This window comes from Egretta garzetta, unplaced genomic scaffold (genome assembly GCF_000687185.1).
Source record: "Egretta garzetta isolate BGI_Z169 unplaced genomic scaffold, ASM68718v1 scaffold5, whole genome shotgun sequence".
Classification (NCBI taxonomy): Eukaryota; Metazoa; Chordata; class Aves; order Pelecaniformes; family Ardeidae; genus Egretta; species Egretta garzetta.
The window spans coordinates 5,062,519-5,080,969 of record NW_009259707.1 but is presented as its reverse complement, the minus strand read 5'-3'; the positions used below and the strand labels follow the sequence as shown (position 1 = coordinate 5,080,969).

At 43.7% G+C, this 18,451-nt stretch overlaps 1 protein-coding gene across 1 annotated transcript in view; it reads right to left on the bottom strand.

Annotated features, from left to right (window-relative positions):
- The window catches only part of AFF3 (AF4/FMR2 family member 3), a 285,751-nt gene that overhangs the window by 165,841 nt on the left and 101,459 nt on the right, over positions 1–18,451 (bottom strand). The window contains exon 4 of the mRNA XM_035894361.1: positions 14,869–14,913. Within this exon, the coding sequence (XP_035750254.1) occupies positions 14,869–14,913 (45 nt within the window). The remainder of the gene's footprint in view (positions 1–14,868; positions 14,914–18,451) is intronic.

Below are 18,451 nucleotides of genomic sequence, written 5' to 3'. Positions count from 1 at the left end.
ATTCTATGATTCTATGATTCTATGATTCTATGATTCTATGATTCTATGATTCTATGATTCTATGATTCTATGATTCTATGATTCTATGATTCTATGATTCTATGATTCTATGATTCTATGATTCTATGATTCTATGATTTCTAACCTCACAATTTTTCATCCTCACTCATCTCTGTCCACATTTGTTCCTTTTCTTAAAGCCACATTGAGCATCCCATTATGGCTCCTGAGCTTGTCTCTCTCATTGCTGCAGTTTGGGTATCAATGGCTCGCTTTGCCAGACACTTTTTCATGTTCTTGAGCTGTTCCCAAAGGCAGATGATCAGTACAGACTCTACGCTTGTGCCCTCCAACTATCTTTTTCTACGCATTGCCAACCAAATGGCTGGTGGGCCAATCATAACCTCACAGTATTACTTGTTTCTGGCTTTTTTCTCATTGAAAAGTTTCCTATTTACCATTTCCCAACCACAAACTTTTATCCCTCTTAGCTTCAGTCATGAAAAAATTCATTGTCCATTTCATTAAATCGACAGGGAGCCCTCTGTAGTCAGTGCGGAGAGAGGCGTCTTCAGAGGACAATTTGTCCCATCCTCTCTCCCATGGCTACCTAGGGAGAGATTAAATTCATAACTTCAATTAGATACCTATCTTCAAATAACTGCAACATGGTGAGATAAATTCCATCTCAACTTATCACCTAACATTTGCACAGTAGAAAACATCTTATTTTAAATGCTCTCATTTACTTTAGACTTTGGTAAACCTGTATAATTTAACAAGTTGTGTTTAGAACAAGGAACGTGTTAGCGAATTCACTTTTACAAATTTAATAGCAAACTATCAACTTGTGTAGAACCAGCAAGATGAGTAATAAATGTTACAAGAACAGCTTTAGGCATTGCATATTAATAGCTGTGGTAGGATTGACTTGCAGTGCCTTGGTTCTATGATCAGCAACAAGATAATTAGTAAAATTATCCTGCAAATTCATTATCTTGATTCCTTCCACTTGTGCATTTTATTCATTACATATCAAAATGAGGAGCTTTGCCTCCAGACAGATAATCAGAGTGTAAGTGTCAGACACAAAAGGTCTGAACTTTCTTTAAATATGCTTTGGTAGATGTGACCTTAAATAGTCTCTGTGATACCAAGGAATTTACAGTCATTATTCCAAACAGAAGGAACCCTGTAATTTTGCAGAGAAATGCAGTTGTGCATTTTATGGGCTTTCTCACACCTTAAATCTATTTTGAGATAAATGACTTAAACATTGGATAATTCTGGAACATAATGATTTCTTTCTGGCTTAGTCTAAATTCACCTGTAGTGCTGTGCACCACTCTCCACGCTCCTTGCCCTCCCGCTACCCAGATCCAAGAATTAGCTGAGCTCTACTGGGACTCCCTTCAACCCATGCATCCAGGAGAGGTTTGGGCTCAAACCAGGGTGCAGGAAAGTTGCATGGACTGATGTATGCAGGTCTGTTGCCCTGCTGTACAGTCAGGACATAGCCAGACATGTGAGATCAGAAGTACCTCTTGGCTACCACCAGTTTAGATGGAGTCAGATGGACCAACAGCGTTCTCCTAAGCAAAGTATTTCCTTTTACAGATCCTTCTGTTTCACATTTTAGATCTGCCAGGAAGCTCATGCATCTCTCCTGCTTGGAACTAATGCAAAGAGTTTAGCTGTCAACGCTGCGTCTGTTTTGCAAGGGGTGCTCAAACTGGCTGCCTCCAACATCGAACTCGGGGCTAAGTGCCTGCTCCTTCTAGGAATCAGTGAACGAGAGCAGGCAGCAGCATGAAGGTGATTCACAGCGGGAGCCTGACTTCTTGCACACCAGAAAAATAGTGCAGTGCTTGGCTGGACTGACCCTGCAGCCATCTGGATTCAGAAACAGCAACAGAGCAGCGGAGAGACAGGCGGACGTGAGCTGGAGAGGAATGGCTAGGATGGATGGGTGTATGATCAGCTACAGTTTCCCTTTTACCTATGCTGGCTTCAGCATTTAATTCCCCTTATCTTCGCCTCACAGAATGCTCCATTTTCATATACTTTAACACACTTTAAGTTGTAGGATTCTTAACGTGCTTTTATTTTGGGATATGAGCTTTGTAAAAATGTATCTGCCAAGGCAACAATGCTTTAAAATCCTTGCTTTGTATTTTAAAGACGCCTAAGTTTTCACTTGTAAGACTTCATTCTATCACTGCTGAGGGAAAACCCATGCATAGGGTGAGACATGGCCTTAAAAATTTAGTAAGAGCCGTATCCTTTGTGGAAAAGTTGAGGGCACAGTGCAGTGGGTCCACCATAATTACGTACCTCTTGCTGCCCCTAAATCCTGCATGGTTCCTAGGATAAACTCTGCAATGACTACCAGTCTGGTGGCCAAAACACAGGCACTTGAAGAGACAGACCGGAATGCATCATGGATCAGCCCATTTCTGCATGCGTTTCGCTTGCTAGTACTCGCATACACTATTTAGCTGGCATGGCTTTTTCAGTGCCATATGAATTTTGAATTAGCTTCTGCCAAGTGAAGCATGTGAGAAGGGACATTCACAAGCTGGATTCACAGCCTTGCACATCCGCAAAGCTGCTGCAGCCAGAAACGCTGCCAGGGGCCACGTGAGAGTACCCAAAGCACAGGCACCCCTGGGCAGGGTGGCTCCTCCCCTGGCATCATGGGTTCAAGAGAGGGGACACTGAAAGCGAAGAATCCAGGTCTGCATCTGTCTCGGCTCAGAACTCCCTCCACCTGCCCATGCAACCTGTGCGGTTTCTGCTGGCAAAGAGGGACAGAGAGAGGGGGTAAAAAAACAGCTTCCCGTTGGTTTGTTTTAAATCAGAACACACTGGAATTACAAAAGAAAGAAAGTAGAAAGAAAAAAAATCCATGAAAACTTAGATGACAAGATATGGAAAGGTACATACACCACAGAAACAATAACTGATAGGGAACATCCTTTACAGAAGGGAATGTTTGATGATTTGGTGAATCTGCCTATGTATAATTTATTAATTCCTTATGGCTGTTTTTTACTGTGTAGTGCTTTATACTCTGTGTGCTAAGAAGACAAGGAAAAGAAGATAATGTCTGTCCACGAAAAGATCGATTGCTAAAGACTATACGCACCTGAATAGATCTTACCCAAGGAAAACAAAAGGTTAAGGGCCATTTTTTTTCCCCCTGCCTCTCCACAGGGGTCTAGATTTGGATAGCGGAAAATTCCAGACAAGAGAAAAAAGATATCAGATACTAATCCTGGGTCTTAAAAAAAATCACAGAGCCTAGTGACTCCTGTGAGACTCCAAGGGCCCAGAGACAAAGGCAGCTTGTTTAGGAGAAGAGAGCCCGGGGGCAGCTCTCTGAGTGGGGAGACACCAGGGAGGATGAAAGATGCTGCTGCCCTGGAGGGGAAGGAGAGGGAAAGCCAGGCTGAGCCTGGAAGACAGGGTGGAAATGTCATCTTCGGATGCAAGGGAGCTGAGGAGTGACAGCAAAAAACGGTGGGGAAATTTAGATGAGGCAAAGCATGCAGATCTTTTATTGCTTTGCCTAGAGATGTGTGCTGCTTCTCCAGCTAATGGGGAAAAGCCCCAACCATCTATTTTTTTGGAACAACTGCAGAACCTTGCAGGTCACATAGCCTGGAAAACATGATGCACGTGGCCAATGTGGGTAGCCTGCTCAGGCTGAGGGAAGCTTGCATGCCCGTCATCCCTATGTGGTGGGCTCAAGCACATCGAGCTCATGCCCCTGTTACCAGGAAAAAAAATTTCTTCAGGCATCGTCTTTCTTACGCTGTGAGGCTGCTGCAGCTTCCAGCTTCCCCAGCTGATGAACGAGAGAGGGAACCAGCTGCCACGGTAGCAACTATATTTAGCAGTCTATTCTGCTATTGATGCATATATACCTGGTTCCCATTGACGATAATGAGAATTATTCTGACAAACCACAAGGAGAATAGGCCTTTTAGGATTCAGCTCGTACTAATGAAATGTCTAAGGAAAATTACCCTCTTTTTGTCCATGCTAAATTATTCCAGCTTTTCATTAATACTCATTAAGTTTCTAAGGGTTGGCATTTTTAGCAAAAAAATAGTTTTCACCAACAGAAAAAAGCCACCCAGATAAATGAAGAAAATGTTTACTCAATTTAATAGGCATAATTTTCTCTTTTGGTGCTCCATTCAACATCAGGATCTGAAGTCAACAAAGGTTGGATCAGGGTCTACAATTTTTTTAATTGGGCTCTTCTCATTTACACAGGAATTTATTGAAAACTCAGGGCTATAATGAACCATTACATATGCGTACATGCAATGCTAGGAAAATTAATAATGTCTTGAATTTGCTTGGTATTTGTTCAGCATTCATGAGTAAATAACAAATAACTTGATAATATTAATGAAAAAAAGCCCATGGAAAACCCACACAGCTGGAAAGAAACTTTTTTACTGCATGAAGCCCACTTTCTCTCCCACCAAGCTATTGTCATTACTCTGAATAACTTTTTTTTCTCCCAAGGGTGAAGCGACAGGCTTGTAATTTCTGTATAAAATTGCATGGTTTTTAACTGAAGTTTGTATGTAAGCCCTTTTATGTCTGGGTGACTTTAAGTGTGTTCAATATTAGTGTAAAGAATATGTATTTTTAATTAAATTAATTCTGTTGGCAAAAATGAAGTTTTCAGAAACTGTCAGAAGTGTGATATCTGATCATCGTCTTCATTATACGTTGTCCAGTGGTATTGTTTGGAGGCCTGAGTCAGAATCCCATCACTTAAGGGGATGCCAACAATTTGTACATGAAATAATTGGGTCTTTTCCAAGTACCTCACTTTTGAAGCACACCTGATAGCATTTTACTTCCTAAGCTACTAAATCCAAAATAACTCTAAGAATGACACAATGCACCATACACAGCAAATGGCATTTAGCACTAATCATAAAGGACAGATTCTATGATACTTTGGTTGGTGAAAACTTGATTAGTATTCAGTCAGTCTCTCTTAAAATATTCTGTTAACAGCACTTTGTGTCCTGCAGACAAATGGCCGTGTATGTTCTTCTCTTCCCTTCAAAAACAGTTTTCACCTTTCACATTTTCCAAGAAAAAACCCAACCCAATATGTCCCAAGGGCAACAAACTACAATGGCCAAAAGATGCCAAAATATGTAGAATAGAAAATGTTAGAGATTTTCAATGACAATTTTCGCAATGTGGCTAGTACTGCGTTCTCCCAGGTCTCTGAGTTTGTGCACAAGGCAGGAGGACGCCCAGCACATTGTACAGAAAAAACAGAGCACACCTCTCCTAACACACCAACAGGACCGCGTACCTGAGCGCTGCCCCACACCCGTGCACATCACTAAATCACTGACACCAGCACTGTTTTGACCGGGGCCAACTCTTGCAGAGAAAATCCCTGCAAGGCCAGGGGCCTCTCCCAACAGGCAGGGTGGGTGAAACCACTCTGCTTTGTGGCTGTAAGAGAGTTTAGCTCTTTGGACACAAGCCATGCTACGCTGATTGGCCTCAGGGCAAGAGAACAGTTATTAGTCCATTCTACTTATTAGTATAGACATTGCAATGGAATATTGTTGAAAGTGATTTAATTTCCTTTTAGCAGGCTCCTCTTTTCTCCCACAATTTCCTTAAAATCTTCCTGCAAAGTGAAGCTAACTGCTAACTCATGTGTTGCTCCTAAATATGATTAAATAAGATTAACAAAAGAATATTTGTCTCCTCTCCCAGATGAGGAAAGCTGCCTCTCTCAGACATAAACAGAGAGCTCACGCTTCCTGGCTCAGACCAAAATGTGACAGTGGTGGGAGAGTTCCCACTGATCATCTCCAGTTGTGGAAAATCAGGCACCACAGAGGAATTTCCTAGATGTAAGAGCATGTCTGCTGAAAATATTAGTGTAGGAGACAGGAAAAGGTGCATGGCTGAAGTACGTGTGTATCATTCAGCCACTGAAACCCACAACTCGATCTAATGCAGATTTTCAGAGGCACATCTTCAGGTGGGGATGGCAGCAGGTCTGTCGCCCTGCAGGCTCACAGGGCAAACCTTGGCTGCATCCTCAGGTGTGGGGGACCGTGGAGCAATGATTGCCTGGCTCGGCAGGCACAGCTGCAGTCTACAGCCCCGAACACAGGCACACTATGGGAAGCCCTCCATCTCTTCCAGAAACATAGCGAAGAAAATGGGAACATTAACCTGGGTGGAAAATGCCTCATATAACAGCATCTAGTTGCTTTGTCTGATGAGTCTGCTTCCTTAGCACCCATTCAATCAAAGAAGAAACCAGTGTCACCATAGGGCTTACTGGAGGATGCCATCATCTCAAGTCACACCTCCTTTGTGGTCTTGCTTCATTTTGAGTGAATCTTCCCCAAGGGGGTAGAAAGTAGGCTGTTCTCTAAAGGCAGCAGCTGAAGGCATCAAACACCAGGCTCGCAGCGGTGCGGATACCTGCTATTATCTAAATTTTATTCTTCTTTCATGAGGACTGATAGCACAGATCCTTTCTGGTATTAATATGCATAATTCTGTTGGCCTCAGAGGAGCTGTGGCAGGGATATACAAAACGAGGATCTATCTGGCCCTTTGCCATTAATAACAAGGGATCGTTTCTCTGTATTGGAACAAGATGGTGATTGTGCCTCTTTTCCAGCTTTGTGAAACACTCTAGACAGAGAGAAAAATTAGGAAGTATTTTCCTGTATTATTTCTGTATAGCAGAGAGAGGCTGGATAATTCATTCTGGATTCTCTCTTGCTTTGCCAAATAACAGGGTGTATACGCTCACTACAAAACAGCAATTTCAAAAATTAATTCCACCACATTAGCACGATAGTGTTTCACCAGCTCTTTTATACTGGCCTGCCTTTTCCTAACGCAAAGCCTTCGCACATCAGTTACTTGTGTTCTAAAAAGAAAATGGGTCTGTTTCCTCTGTACCACGCTGTTCGATTCAAACCAGATCAGATTTTGCTGTGTTTAAAAATGTCAGTGCCACAGGACAGGGGTGGCTAATGGCACAGAAAGTGCCTCCATGTCCTGCACTGGGACCTGGAAGACTGAAAGGCAGATTACCTTTGAGTGGCATTTGTTGTAAGTCTTATTCCCACCATAAGAGTTTCTAGCTTGTTCTCCTATTTCCATTAAGCTTTTTATAGTTTTTGCCTTTTTAAGGTGGTATTTTTTCATTGACACTGAGATTTATTAAGTTCAAGGTTTACATATACAGCGTACTTCAAACCTCAGACTCCTTTGAGACGCTATTTTCAACAACAGTGAGAGCAGCAAAAATCCAAGCATGACAATTAAGGGGGGCTGTTGATGTACAACTAATTAATAGTTGGTTGACATTATCACTGTTAGTACAGTATTTTAGTGCCATTTTACATCGCACTCTGTACCTCAGACTCTGTAAGTTAAGGGTCAGGGAAGCGATGTTTACATGTCTGGGTTTGACCCGTTGGCTGTGAAGGTTTATTGACAGTTGAAAACCACAATGTGGGCAATAGAAAGGATGTGCCATGCGCGGTGCCCAAACCAGGAGCAGTTTCTGTTCAGATGAGCTGACAACAAGTAACAGACCACCTGGAGAGAGATTCTGATGATCTGAGGAAGGCCAAAAAAGGGGCAAAAGCTGTGAGAAGTGGGGAATGTCCCGCTAGCCTTCTGGATGGAGAACGAGGTAATAAAGAGACCCTGGCTCGGCGGACACGCAGAGGAAGTCCAAGGCACCACATACAGACAGTGTATCCTGAAAGATGCCAAGGTGTGAGGAGTCAAGGGGTACACAGGTGTGCCTCCTCCATAGTCATTGCAGCTTATGTGGAGAAAGCCAAAATATCTTTAGCTATCTCTGGTACTGCTCCTAATTTTGCTCTAGCAGTGCAAGGCACTGTACAGACTGCTAATTCTCCCGGAGAAGCTGGGGAAGCTGTGGGCAGAGAGCTTGCTGAAGCTCCACGGCACTGCCATCCGCACCGCCAGCCTTACCCAGGCTGGCTGGAGAAAAGCTGACTTAGGTAAATTGCTGCAGACAGCAACTGCTGTAGATAAGATATTGTACAAACAAGCTGGATATCATGGTGCGGTAAGAAGGGCAGTGTTAATAGGTGAGTATTGGAGCCTGGATTAGATGGCTTGAACTATGTCTTAGTGTTTCTGGGATTTAGTGCCTTGGGTGAAACGACACGTTTTGCAAACACTCTGGGGTATGCTTTTTCATTTATTCGAGTAAGAAAGACAAAAAGAATACTACTGAAGAAATGCGATGAACAGTGTACATCAGCCAAAACAATGCTTTAATTGCTCTGAAATTTAGGATACTAAAAGCAAAGCTGTGCTGTGAAAGTTCTCCTGGAAGATTGCAATGAAAACAAATGATATTTTATGCATCTGATACATTTTTAATATGATTCTGACACTTTGGAGTACTTCTGTATTCAATGAGGCTGAGCAAGAAAGGTATTGTCAGCAAACTGGGGCTGCTGCTAAGTCCCCATACCTTCTCTCTCTCTCCTCGCTCCTCTTTCACCTGAAGTTGCTGCGTTCCTCCTGAAACTTTTCCAGGAGTTTCCCACCGGGTTCAGTCACAAGAGCCAACCCCAATTTCCCCACGAAGGTGCCGTGCTGAGGGCGGCCTTCTCGCCTCCCTCCCGAAGTTGCCTAGCAATTTCTTTCCAGCAGCGAGACTGCAATAAAAAGCTCTGCTAGTGCAGAGGTAGCTATTGCACCAGTGCCATGCAGCAAAGTGGGTCTCGTTCCACCTGTAGGCTTTTCCCTCTGCTTTGGAAAGCAAGAGAAGTGTTTAGAAATATACTGCTGATTACCATATTCGTGTTCTGTAATTCTTCACATGTCCAACTCCACTAGGAGCTTAACTGCAGCCAGTGGGATCTTACAGTCATTAACATTTACAAGGCAGCAGTTCACAGTTGTTGAACTAACAACCTACCTCTAAGAAACTGATTTTTCTCCCCTCTAAGTATTGACACGTGCTCCACTGACTGTGATGCTTATTCGCAGTGACAGTATGTTTGGTAGGATTTCATGTTTTCACAGGATTTGTCTTGTGCAGACAGTTTCTAATTTACCTCTGCTCTTGTTTTAATTCAATCATCTGATGGAGTGCAGCTGATCTCACAGCACATATGGCTGTTCACGTTTGAAAAAAAAACCCTGAATATTTGATGGGTTGATCCTTAACGCTTTCTGCTAAAGAATTAGCAAGGCTGCTAATGAGCCAAGGGATCACAAGTGGGGAAGGGGAAAAATACAGAATTAGATTCTGTTTTCATTCAGTTTTTTACATTGCTCAAATAAGCAGCACTGTGCTTTACACACTCTGATTAGCTTCACAGGGTAGAGTGATTCAAGTAAATCACTCATCAAAGACATCACACTTAAAATGTCATGTTTTCATAAGTGGATGTCCTGCAGCCATGGGGAGTCACAACCTATTTGCAAGGGCACCTGTGGGTGCTCACTCCCTTGAAGGAGGCTTGTGGCACCAAGCAGAGCTGTCCTTCACTGGGAGGGATGTTCACAGCTGCAGTCTCAGTCCTTCCACTGCCTCCCCAACTGATTTTTCTGTCTTCCCTGAAATAAACTTATCTGCCCTTCATTCCACACCCTATCCTGCCTCCCCAGTGCTCCATGCCAACCCAAAGGTGTCTTCTTCTCTGTTAACTGTTCATACCTGGTTTTCATAGAATTACAGAATGGTTTGGGTTGGAAGGGACCTTTAGAGGTCACCCAGTCCAACCCCCCTGCAGGGAGCAGGAACTTTTTCAAAGGGATCAGGTTGCTCAGAGCCCCATCCAGCCTGGCCTTGAATGTTGCCAGGGATGGGGCCTCCACCACCTCTCTGGGAAACCCCTGCCAGTGTTTCACCACCTCATTGCAAAGAATTTTTGCCTTATATCTAGCCTGAATCTACCCTCCTTTAGTTTAAAGCCCTTGTCCTGTCACTACAGTCTCTACTAAAAAGTTTGTTCCCATCTTTCCTATAGGCCCCCTTTAAGTACTGAAAGGCCACAATCAGGCCTCCCCGCAGCCTTCTCTTCTCCAGGCTGAACAACCTCAACTCTCTCAGCCTGTCCTCGTAGGAGAGGTGCTCCAGCCCTTGGATCATTTCTGTGGCCTCCTCTGGACCCGCTCCAACAGGTCCACGTCTTTCCTGTGCTGGGGACCCTAGAGCTGAACGGAGGGCTCCAGGTGAGGTCTCACCAGAGTAGAGCAGAGGGGCAGAATCACCTCCCTTGACCTGCTGGCCACCCTGCTTTTCGTGCAGCCCAGGATAGGGTTGGCTTTCTGGGCTGCAAGCACACACTGCCAGCTCATGTCCAGTTTTTCATCTACCGGTACCCCAGAGATTTTCTCTTGCCCTTCCTCTGCATTCCTGTTGCTCTCCTCCATCAGCTTCCTGCCATTTCCATGTCCTCCAGCCAAACACTGTTTGCAGGCCAAACCAACTACTTCTGTCTCTCCCCCATCAACAACACCTCTCATGTCAACACAAAAAAAAAAAAAAAAATAGAAGGGAATTCACCAGGAACATCTTAAATAATTAAAAGCTCAGCTTGCCTGTGGGTTTCCTTTCAACAAAGCCACAGCAACTCTAGGAAATTGCAGCTAAGACTGTAAGAACAGCCAGATCAATCTCCAACCACTTATCTTACAGACCAAGAACCGCCTGCACCTGACACACTCCCTTTCTCCTTAAATCCATAGCAAATATATTCAGAGTTCATCTGAGATTGCTTGCAACAGTTAACTTAGTGGAGAGGCAGGACTCTCACTGCTCCCGTTTTTCCCATGTACTACAGCAAAATAAATATTTACTCCAAACCCCGCCAGTCACAACAAAATACACAGTTCCACACGCTAATAAAATCAAACAGAAATCAGCTAAAATTACTTATCTTGCTTAGCAAGCCTGTGTTTTAGTGAGGAAGTGAATAGGTTGGCTTTGGCGCTGTCTCAGGAACTCAGGTAGCAACTGCTCAGGGCATGGTGGAATAAAGGATATTTGTGTAGCCTTCAAAGTTTTCTACCACGTCCTCCAACAACAATGAGAAAGCTTACAAGGAATTGCCTTTTATAGCTACCATCAAGTAATGAGGCTTTTCTCTCTTGATTTGATGTTACATCTGTAACTTGGTCTTACTGGAGTTATTTACGTCGAAGGCTCTCCTCGTTTCTCTATCCTCGATGTGCGTGCCTGCAGCTGGATGGAGAAGTCACTGCACTTTGAAGAAGTTGCTATAAATTAGTGCATGGGGTTAGATGAGGTTCAGGATTCCTGCAGTGATTATAAACTCAGCAGGGGTCCTTACAACAGCTCCAATCTCGACAGGGTTACTTGTCTTGTTAATCAACCTCGTTCAGGGCTGGAAGCGGTTCTGTGTCTCAGTTCTTGGGGGCTTTCTTTGGAAGCTGCAGTTCCGTGCCGAATGATCCGTCAATTTACAAAGTCTACAGAGCCCTGATACATTTGGTAAAACAACATCAAAAAAGGCTAGGCTTAAGCTGTGGCACCCTGCGTTGCGCCAGGCAGCACAAAGACTACAAATTCTTGTCACGGTTAGCACAAAATAAGATTTGGTGAATTTAAAGCTATGCCTCGATTGAGTTTGCAGCCCAGGGCCAGATGTTAGTTCTGTCCCAGTCCTGAAACCAGAGGGTGACAAGATCTGTGTGCAAACCAGCACTTGCCTCCTCTCACGCGCTGGGGGAAGGAAGCACAGGAGGGGCATACGGAGCAGCCTTGGGGTGCACCTTCTACCACCCTTGGTCTCGACTGGGGAAACATGGAGATGCCGTGGAAGTAGCGATCCCTCAGAAGAGGCCCAGCCTGACGTGTGCGGGAAGCACGCTGTCTAGAAAGAGAGGATGTTCTCCGCTTTGTGTTGTGCAAGAGGCAGCTAAAAGAGGGTGCAATGTTCCTTAAAAAGATACATTTTAAGCATCTTCTTTCTTTTGCTGATGCTCTGTGCAGTAGAGTGTCCCGTCCTATAATAAACTCATTTCAGTATGCCAGCAAAGAGCCACCTTTCTGAGGGGAACACAAGGACTGCAGCTCCTGTGGCTTTTCGTTGTCGGCCTCTGGGCACCCATACAGGAACTGCGTTATCTTCTGTCCGAAAAAAGGAGCTAAACTTTGGCTTTACTATGCGAATAACACCTCCCACAAAACCATGGAAATGGCATTCTGGTTTCAGAAAACCAGAAAAATCTGTGTTAAAACTAAATGGATCTGTTTGGCACAAAAAGAGGGCATGGAGAGAGCTGGAACAGTCTGGATGCCAGTGATTTACAAAGTGAGTAAGCAATGGCACGTTACTCCTGTGGCTGCTTCTGCTAATTATCAGTAACAGCAACCACTGCTGATAGGGATTTGTATTGCGAGAGTACATAAGAACTGCATTTGTACTATACAGCAGTTCCCTGACACAGAGAGTTCACTTTCCAGGAAAAAAGAGAGCAGATGGATACATCTGGCCTGACCAGGCACTACAAGGGACAAGTGCGACAATGTTCAAGCATGAGCCCTGACCTCACCACTGTTCCTCCATAGTCCTTGTGAAAAAGGAGGCTCTTAAGAGATGATCTGAAGGTAGGTATAGAGCTAATCGGCAAAGTGTTCAAGGCTGTTCCCAGATCTGCTGGGAAGCATGGGAGAAATTAATTTATGTAAAACTTAGCAACAGGGTGACAGAGGCTGGCATCACCAGGTAAGCTAAAGTGGGAGCTAATATGTTAGCACAAATTGGTAGACTTGAGGCCGTAAAATCAGAGACAAATAGCTGTATTTGATGCGATAGAGAAGGAGATGACAGTGGTGAGATGTAGAGACAAATGTCTTTAGGCAAGATGTCAAGCTAGGAAAATTATCTGCGCAGCAGCGTGAATGGAGGTGGGTAACATTGCATTTGTCAAAACCAAGGAAAGGATGTTGCAGCAATCAAGGTATGTAATGAGACTTGAGACTTCTACCTTTGTGAATAAAGAGCTTCAGCTAGAAATGCTATAGAGTAGCAGTCTGCAAGATTTACGCGTAGTCGTAAATACAGAGACACAAGGGAAGTTCAGAATATAAAGTGATACCCAGGTTGCAGACCTGGAGAATGGACAGATTGGAGAGGTTACCCATGATGACTGAGTATTCATGTGAGGACAAGACCTAGGGAATGAAAACAGTGTGCTCCCTATTTTAGCCACGTTAAGCTTTAGCGAGATACTGATGTGAAGTGTGGCTTTTGAGCTGTGGGTTGTTTTATTCTGCTTTTAAGCAAAGTGAAAGAATTTGTGAATAAATCCTCAGGAACGAAAGGGTCCTACCCATCTAAGGCTGTCCTGAACGCTTCATCGTGAAGCTTTGCGAAAATATTTCTTGAGGAATGCCCCCAAGGGGAAAAAACGAGAGCGCAGCAGCTGCGTTCACTGGTTTGGAGATGCACCTTACCATCCCTAGTCATACAGTGCATTTTTCTTCTCAGCTGGGATCTCTTACATATCTATGTTCCTCAGCATGGAAGGAACCATGTCCCTTTTACATTTTTTGGCTAATTGCATAAGCCAAATTGCACAACCTAAGGAGGAAAACCAGCTTCTCAGTTCATTTTAAAAGCTTTGCATAAAAAAGGGGTGAATGAGCCTCACATCACATCATATACTTAGTGCATCGTGAAAAATGTAAAAAGCTCTCATGAATTATACTATCTGCTACTAATTTGTAACAAAACAGCAGGGACTGAGGCGAAGGGTTGTTGAATAGGCAGTTCAGCCCTACAAAAGCCTACTTTGTAAACGTTAGCTAAGTAAAAGCTCTGCCAGTGAAGTCAGAAGCAATTCATCATCATCACCCTTTGATAAACTCTTTCTCCAGTTTAAGAATTAAAAACTGTATTTAACATATTCAGGGAGAATGGAGAAATACCTTTAGAAACAACTGGCTTAATGCACTACTAATCTCTAAGCCAAATATTTATAGCCCCGTAGTTTATAAACAATCTGAAATATTTGGGTAGTGGACATCCAAGAGGTGGAAGCACACACAGCAATAGAGAGATTTTACCATTCCATCTACCTTGTTTGGAGTTTCACTCACTATTCTATCAGATTTATAAGCATTCTGGATTATTGATTTATCAGTTTAGAAAAAGAACTGAAAAAACCCCATGAGTTAAAATATACGGAAATGTTTCGTTGTTTATAAATTTGTCTGCCTCAGAAAATAATCAATACCAAAGGTGATTCAAGCCAAGATCTGTCTGGATGTGTATTAATTTGCGCCATGAAAATAAACTAGAAATTACTAAGATAAAAGGAATAATAATGAAATATGGAAATAACTACAGATTTTGCACATTGTCGTTATATAACGGACATAATGGACATAATGACATTACATAATGGATTCTAATTAAATCCAGGTGGAAAATGACCTTCCTAGACCTCTCTTCAAAATTAAGATTTTTGACAGTCATGATTAATGGAAACATGCACTTTGCATGGTTTGTAAACCTGAAACATCATTGTACATTTCAGTTTATAATTTATCCCATTATCTGCTCCTGCATCCATGAAGGTCAGCCATACTGGCACAAAGTAGCAGTGAAATCCAGAGCCTCTAGAAGGTTGTTGTCACAGATTTTTTCAATTATTTTTCGTGAGGAAATAATTTTGCTTACTTTTTCCTTAGAAAGACATCAGTCTAAAAGAGTAATATTTTTAACAGTGATAATTGCAATATTCTCGTTATTCTCTTGTCTTTTTAGTAAACGAAATGGCACTGGAAGAAAATATTTATTTAAGGATTCCTACCCGCAATATTTCTTCAATGCAGCTGTTATCTCCTGTTCCACTGTCCTGTAAACAAAATGAGAAAACAGTTTGTTTGTGTTTTAAAAAGAAATAACAAATAGCAGGTTTGAGGACATGGTTGTCACATGAAATATATTCCAACCTCTATTACAGTTTCGAAATGAGGCCAAGCCTTTCCAGCATCTGCAAAGTTGCTCTGCTTAAAATTCTCAAATCATGCCCCATCAGCACCACAGGAGGATATAATATTTGCAGTGTTTACATATGATTGCAACATATTTGTATAAATTCACAGGATTTTGTTTACACCACTTTTGGGTGCAGTTCCTGCTGTTGTGGATATACGGTGTATGCATGAGCATAAGCGAAACAGTTATTGCACGTACACAGGTCCACTATGTGCGTTCATTTATATTAAATAAATAACATCTCGCCGCATCCTTTGTGCAGGAGAGCCGCTGCAGTGACATTGCCTATGTGAAGCCCGGCGATGTATCGCGTGGAAGCAGCTGTGATGCTGAGGGGAGAGCTGCAGAGGCTGCAACACAGGCTGCAGCGCTGAGCGCGGGCGAGGAAGCGCAGCCATCCTGAGAAGGCTACGATTCCCTAAAATGCTGACCCTAAACCCACCTGTACATTGTAGGACTGAGGGCACAGAGGAATTCAGCTCTCCTGAATGGTATCAATTCCTCCAGAGCCATTCCGGAGAGGGGAAATCAGAGATTTGGCAGAGCACCTGTCCCCTGTAGGAACCATCCAGCCGGTGCCTCACCTACATGCTCAGCCTGGCTATTCATCAGGACCCAAACCTCTTGCCAGCAAGACACCAGTCTGCCATACTTATGCACCCCCTTCCTGCCCACCCCCTGCCCACAGACCCCTCGCGAAGCCCAGCACAACTAGGAAGAGAGGGCACGCCACCATGGAGGCATGGGTACCAGGTCGGGGGGGGACATCTCTTGCAGCTCTCCCCAAGACAGAGGTGGCTGCTGCATCAAGCAAGTTTTCTGGGGATTTACTTCACCACAGCACGCTAAATTCCCTGCCAATTCCCAAAGCAAGTTTTTCTTCCTTTTGCAGAACAGAACTAACTCAGGAGGCAGGAGAGTGGGGCTTGAGGTCTTCCCATGTGGGAAGGGGGGATGGAAACAAAACCAGTACCATTAATTACTGTCCCCAAAGAGCTACCAGGGAGGTGAGCTTGGCCTTTCCCTCTTGTTTTCAAAAGCCACCTGGAGATTCTGGGTTTTCAGACGCCAACCTGGAGAAATATCAAAGCAATTTGATTTTCTGAAGTGCTGAGCTCTCGCCATCTGGAAATCAGACTTCACTACCACATCTGCATTCGGGCACCCAAAAAAATCACGAAACACTTTCTAAAAAATGGATACTTCTCTGCCTACCAGACCCAAATGATACCACTAGCCACTTTGTGCAAGTCCTGGACACTGTCGTCGCCGCTCCCCAGCCTAAGCTGAGTCAGTGAGGAGGTCCGGAGCCACAGCCGCTCAACAGCTGTAACCAAGGTCAGAAGTACGGCAGCCACGCATATGCAAGGGAACAATTTATGTTTCTTTATTTTTTGTGGCTGTTATTCCATGCCAACTCACAGAAAGTTGTAAGTGTGTGCTTTATTGTCAGCACTCCCACTAAATCTTTGCTGAATGTGGCCCCAAATGAGTTGCATTAACTATTTTTGGTGCAACACAGTCCGCCAGCTTTACAGTTCACCAGGAGTTACTCCACTGATTTCAAAGGGGAAGGAACTAAGCATGCTACAAAGTCAGCCTTGGGAGAGTTACTCATCTCTGATGTCCGCCTGCTGAAGAGAAGCCGCGGCCCTGAGCAGATAGCCCTGTTCTGATTTCAGCCCCGTCCCCAAAAAGCTGCACAACGCGGGGTGCGACCTGCCTGCCACTGGAGCAGGGGTGCAAAGGCAAGCATTCACCTTGCCAGTGAAGCTAACGAGACAGACAGAAACACCACAAGAATCTCTGGATATTTAAGAATTTTAAAAATCAGGTCAGCTAATTTTTATTTCTCTCTCCTCTGTGGGTTTCCCCCCTCCATTTTCTCCCTTTCCTCCCCCAAATCCCAGCCTATGACTTGTTACCCATTAACAGCAGTGGAGAGGGTAAAGCCTTCATCATGAACACCTTGTTCATAGAGCACCGAGTTTACTGCCCAACCTCAAGTTCGCCACTCTTCCCTCAGAAGAAGGGATGAGATGACCTACCGTCCTATGCTGTATATAATGCATTGAACATATGGTAAAATGGTGCTCTTTATTTCTGTGTGAAGACAAAACTACTGAAGGTGAAGTTGGCAATAGGCTATTTCAGTGTAGGGTTACAAAATTAAATATCCCTCCTAGAAGTGTAATGAAATAAGTCTGTGAATACTCATCAGCAAGAAATTACACTTTCAATTACCACAAGACTAAAACTATAGCTATTGTCCCTAGCACATCACATCTCTGGGCAGAGAGTAAAAAAACTTTTCACATCTCTCTTTCAGCAACATCACACTGCCTTTCAAAAGGCAAAAAAAAGTTGGAAACAAAACCAAAGACAAGATGTGCAAAATTGAAAACAATATTTGGGAAAAAACTGAACTTCTGTATTTTCCTCTTTGTTCTTCATCTTTTGAATGACAAATGTAAATTTCTTAATTTATTTTTGGTTTGAATACTTGCAAGGATATTACATTACTGTTGATATCAAACTTTCTAGGGTGGGGAAGTTAAGAGACCACCCTCCACACACAGCAAGCAACTTCAGTTTCATATGGCCTGGGGCCATATTATGTTTTTCTTCATGGTATCATATAAGACCATGCAGAGTGTTATTGAGGGACCTAAGGTATGTCTGAAAAGTGTCTGCAGGTGTTGGTACGGAAAAGACTCCCCCTTCTTACTCTAGAAGCTTCCTTCTCTGTTATATCTCTACTCATGTCACAGAAGAGCCCTCACTGTCTGCGAATCTGGCAAACGGAATTTAATGTCACAGTCATATTTTAGTTTTAAAAACAAAAAAGCTGGTAAATGTTTCTTGAAATCTGAATTAAAAGAAGAGATTGCATTACCTGCAGACAACAAATAGCAGAGAGCCCTCGATGCGCTATTTGCATCAGTGGACTTGCCTGATCCAAACGCTATTGCGTCAGCGCTGGCTGCATGATGCAGCACCTGTGTAAGGCTGATGTTGGAAGTGCTGGCAATCTGCACAAAGCAGTCCCTCCACCCACTCTATAGGCTGCACGCCGCCGTATACTTGTGCAATAAATGGTTTAATTACTTTAAAAACAAAAAAAAAATTCAAACCAAATTAAGGTTGTGAGGCTGCTTGTTCCCAACTAAGCCAAGGAGCTGCCACCCTGTATTTATTCTGACATTGATGAACCCAGCTCGTTTGCCTCCCTTTGCATTTTGCGATCTGTGACAACAAACTCGCCTCACTGAACCTCCAATGAGCCATCAGCGAAAGCCTGGCACATCCCGGGGAGCCATGGGGGGAAGCGGGCTCCAGCCTCTCCCCTCTCCGCTGCTGCGCCCATTGCCTTCGCTCCTCAGTCAGCGCAGCCT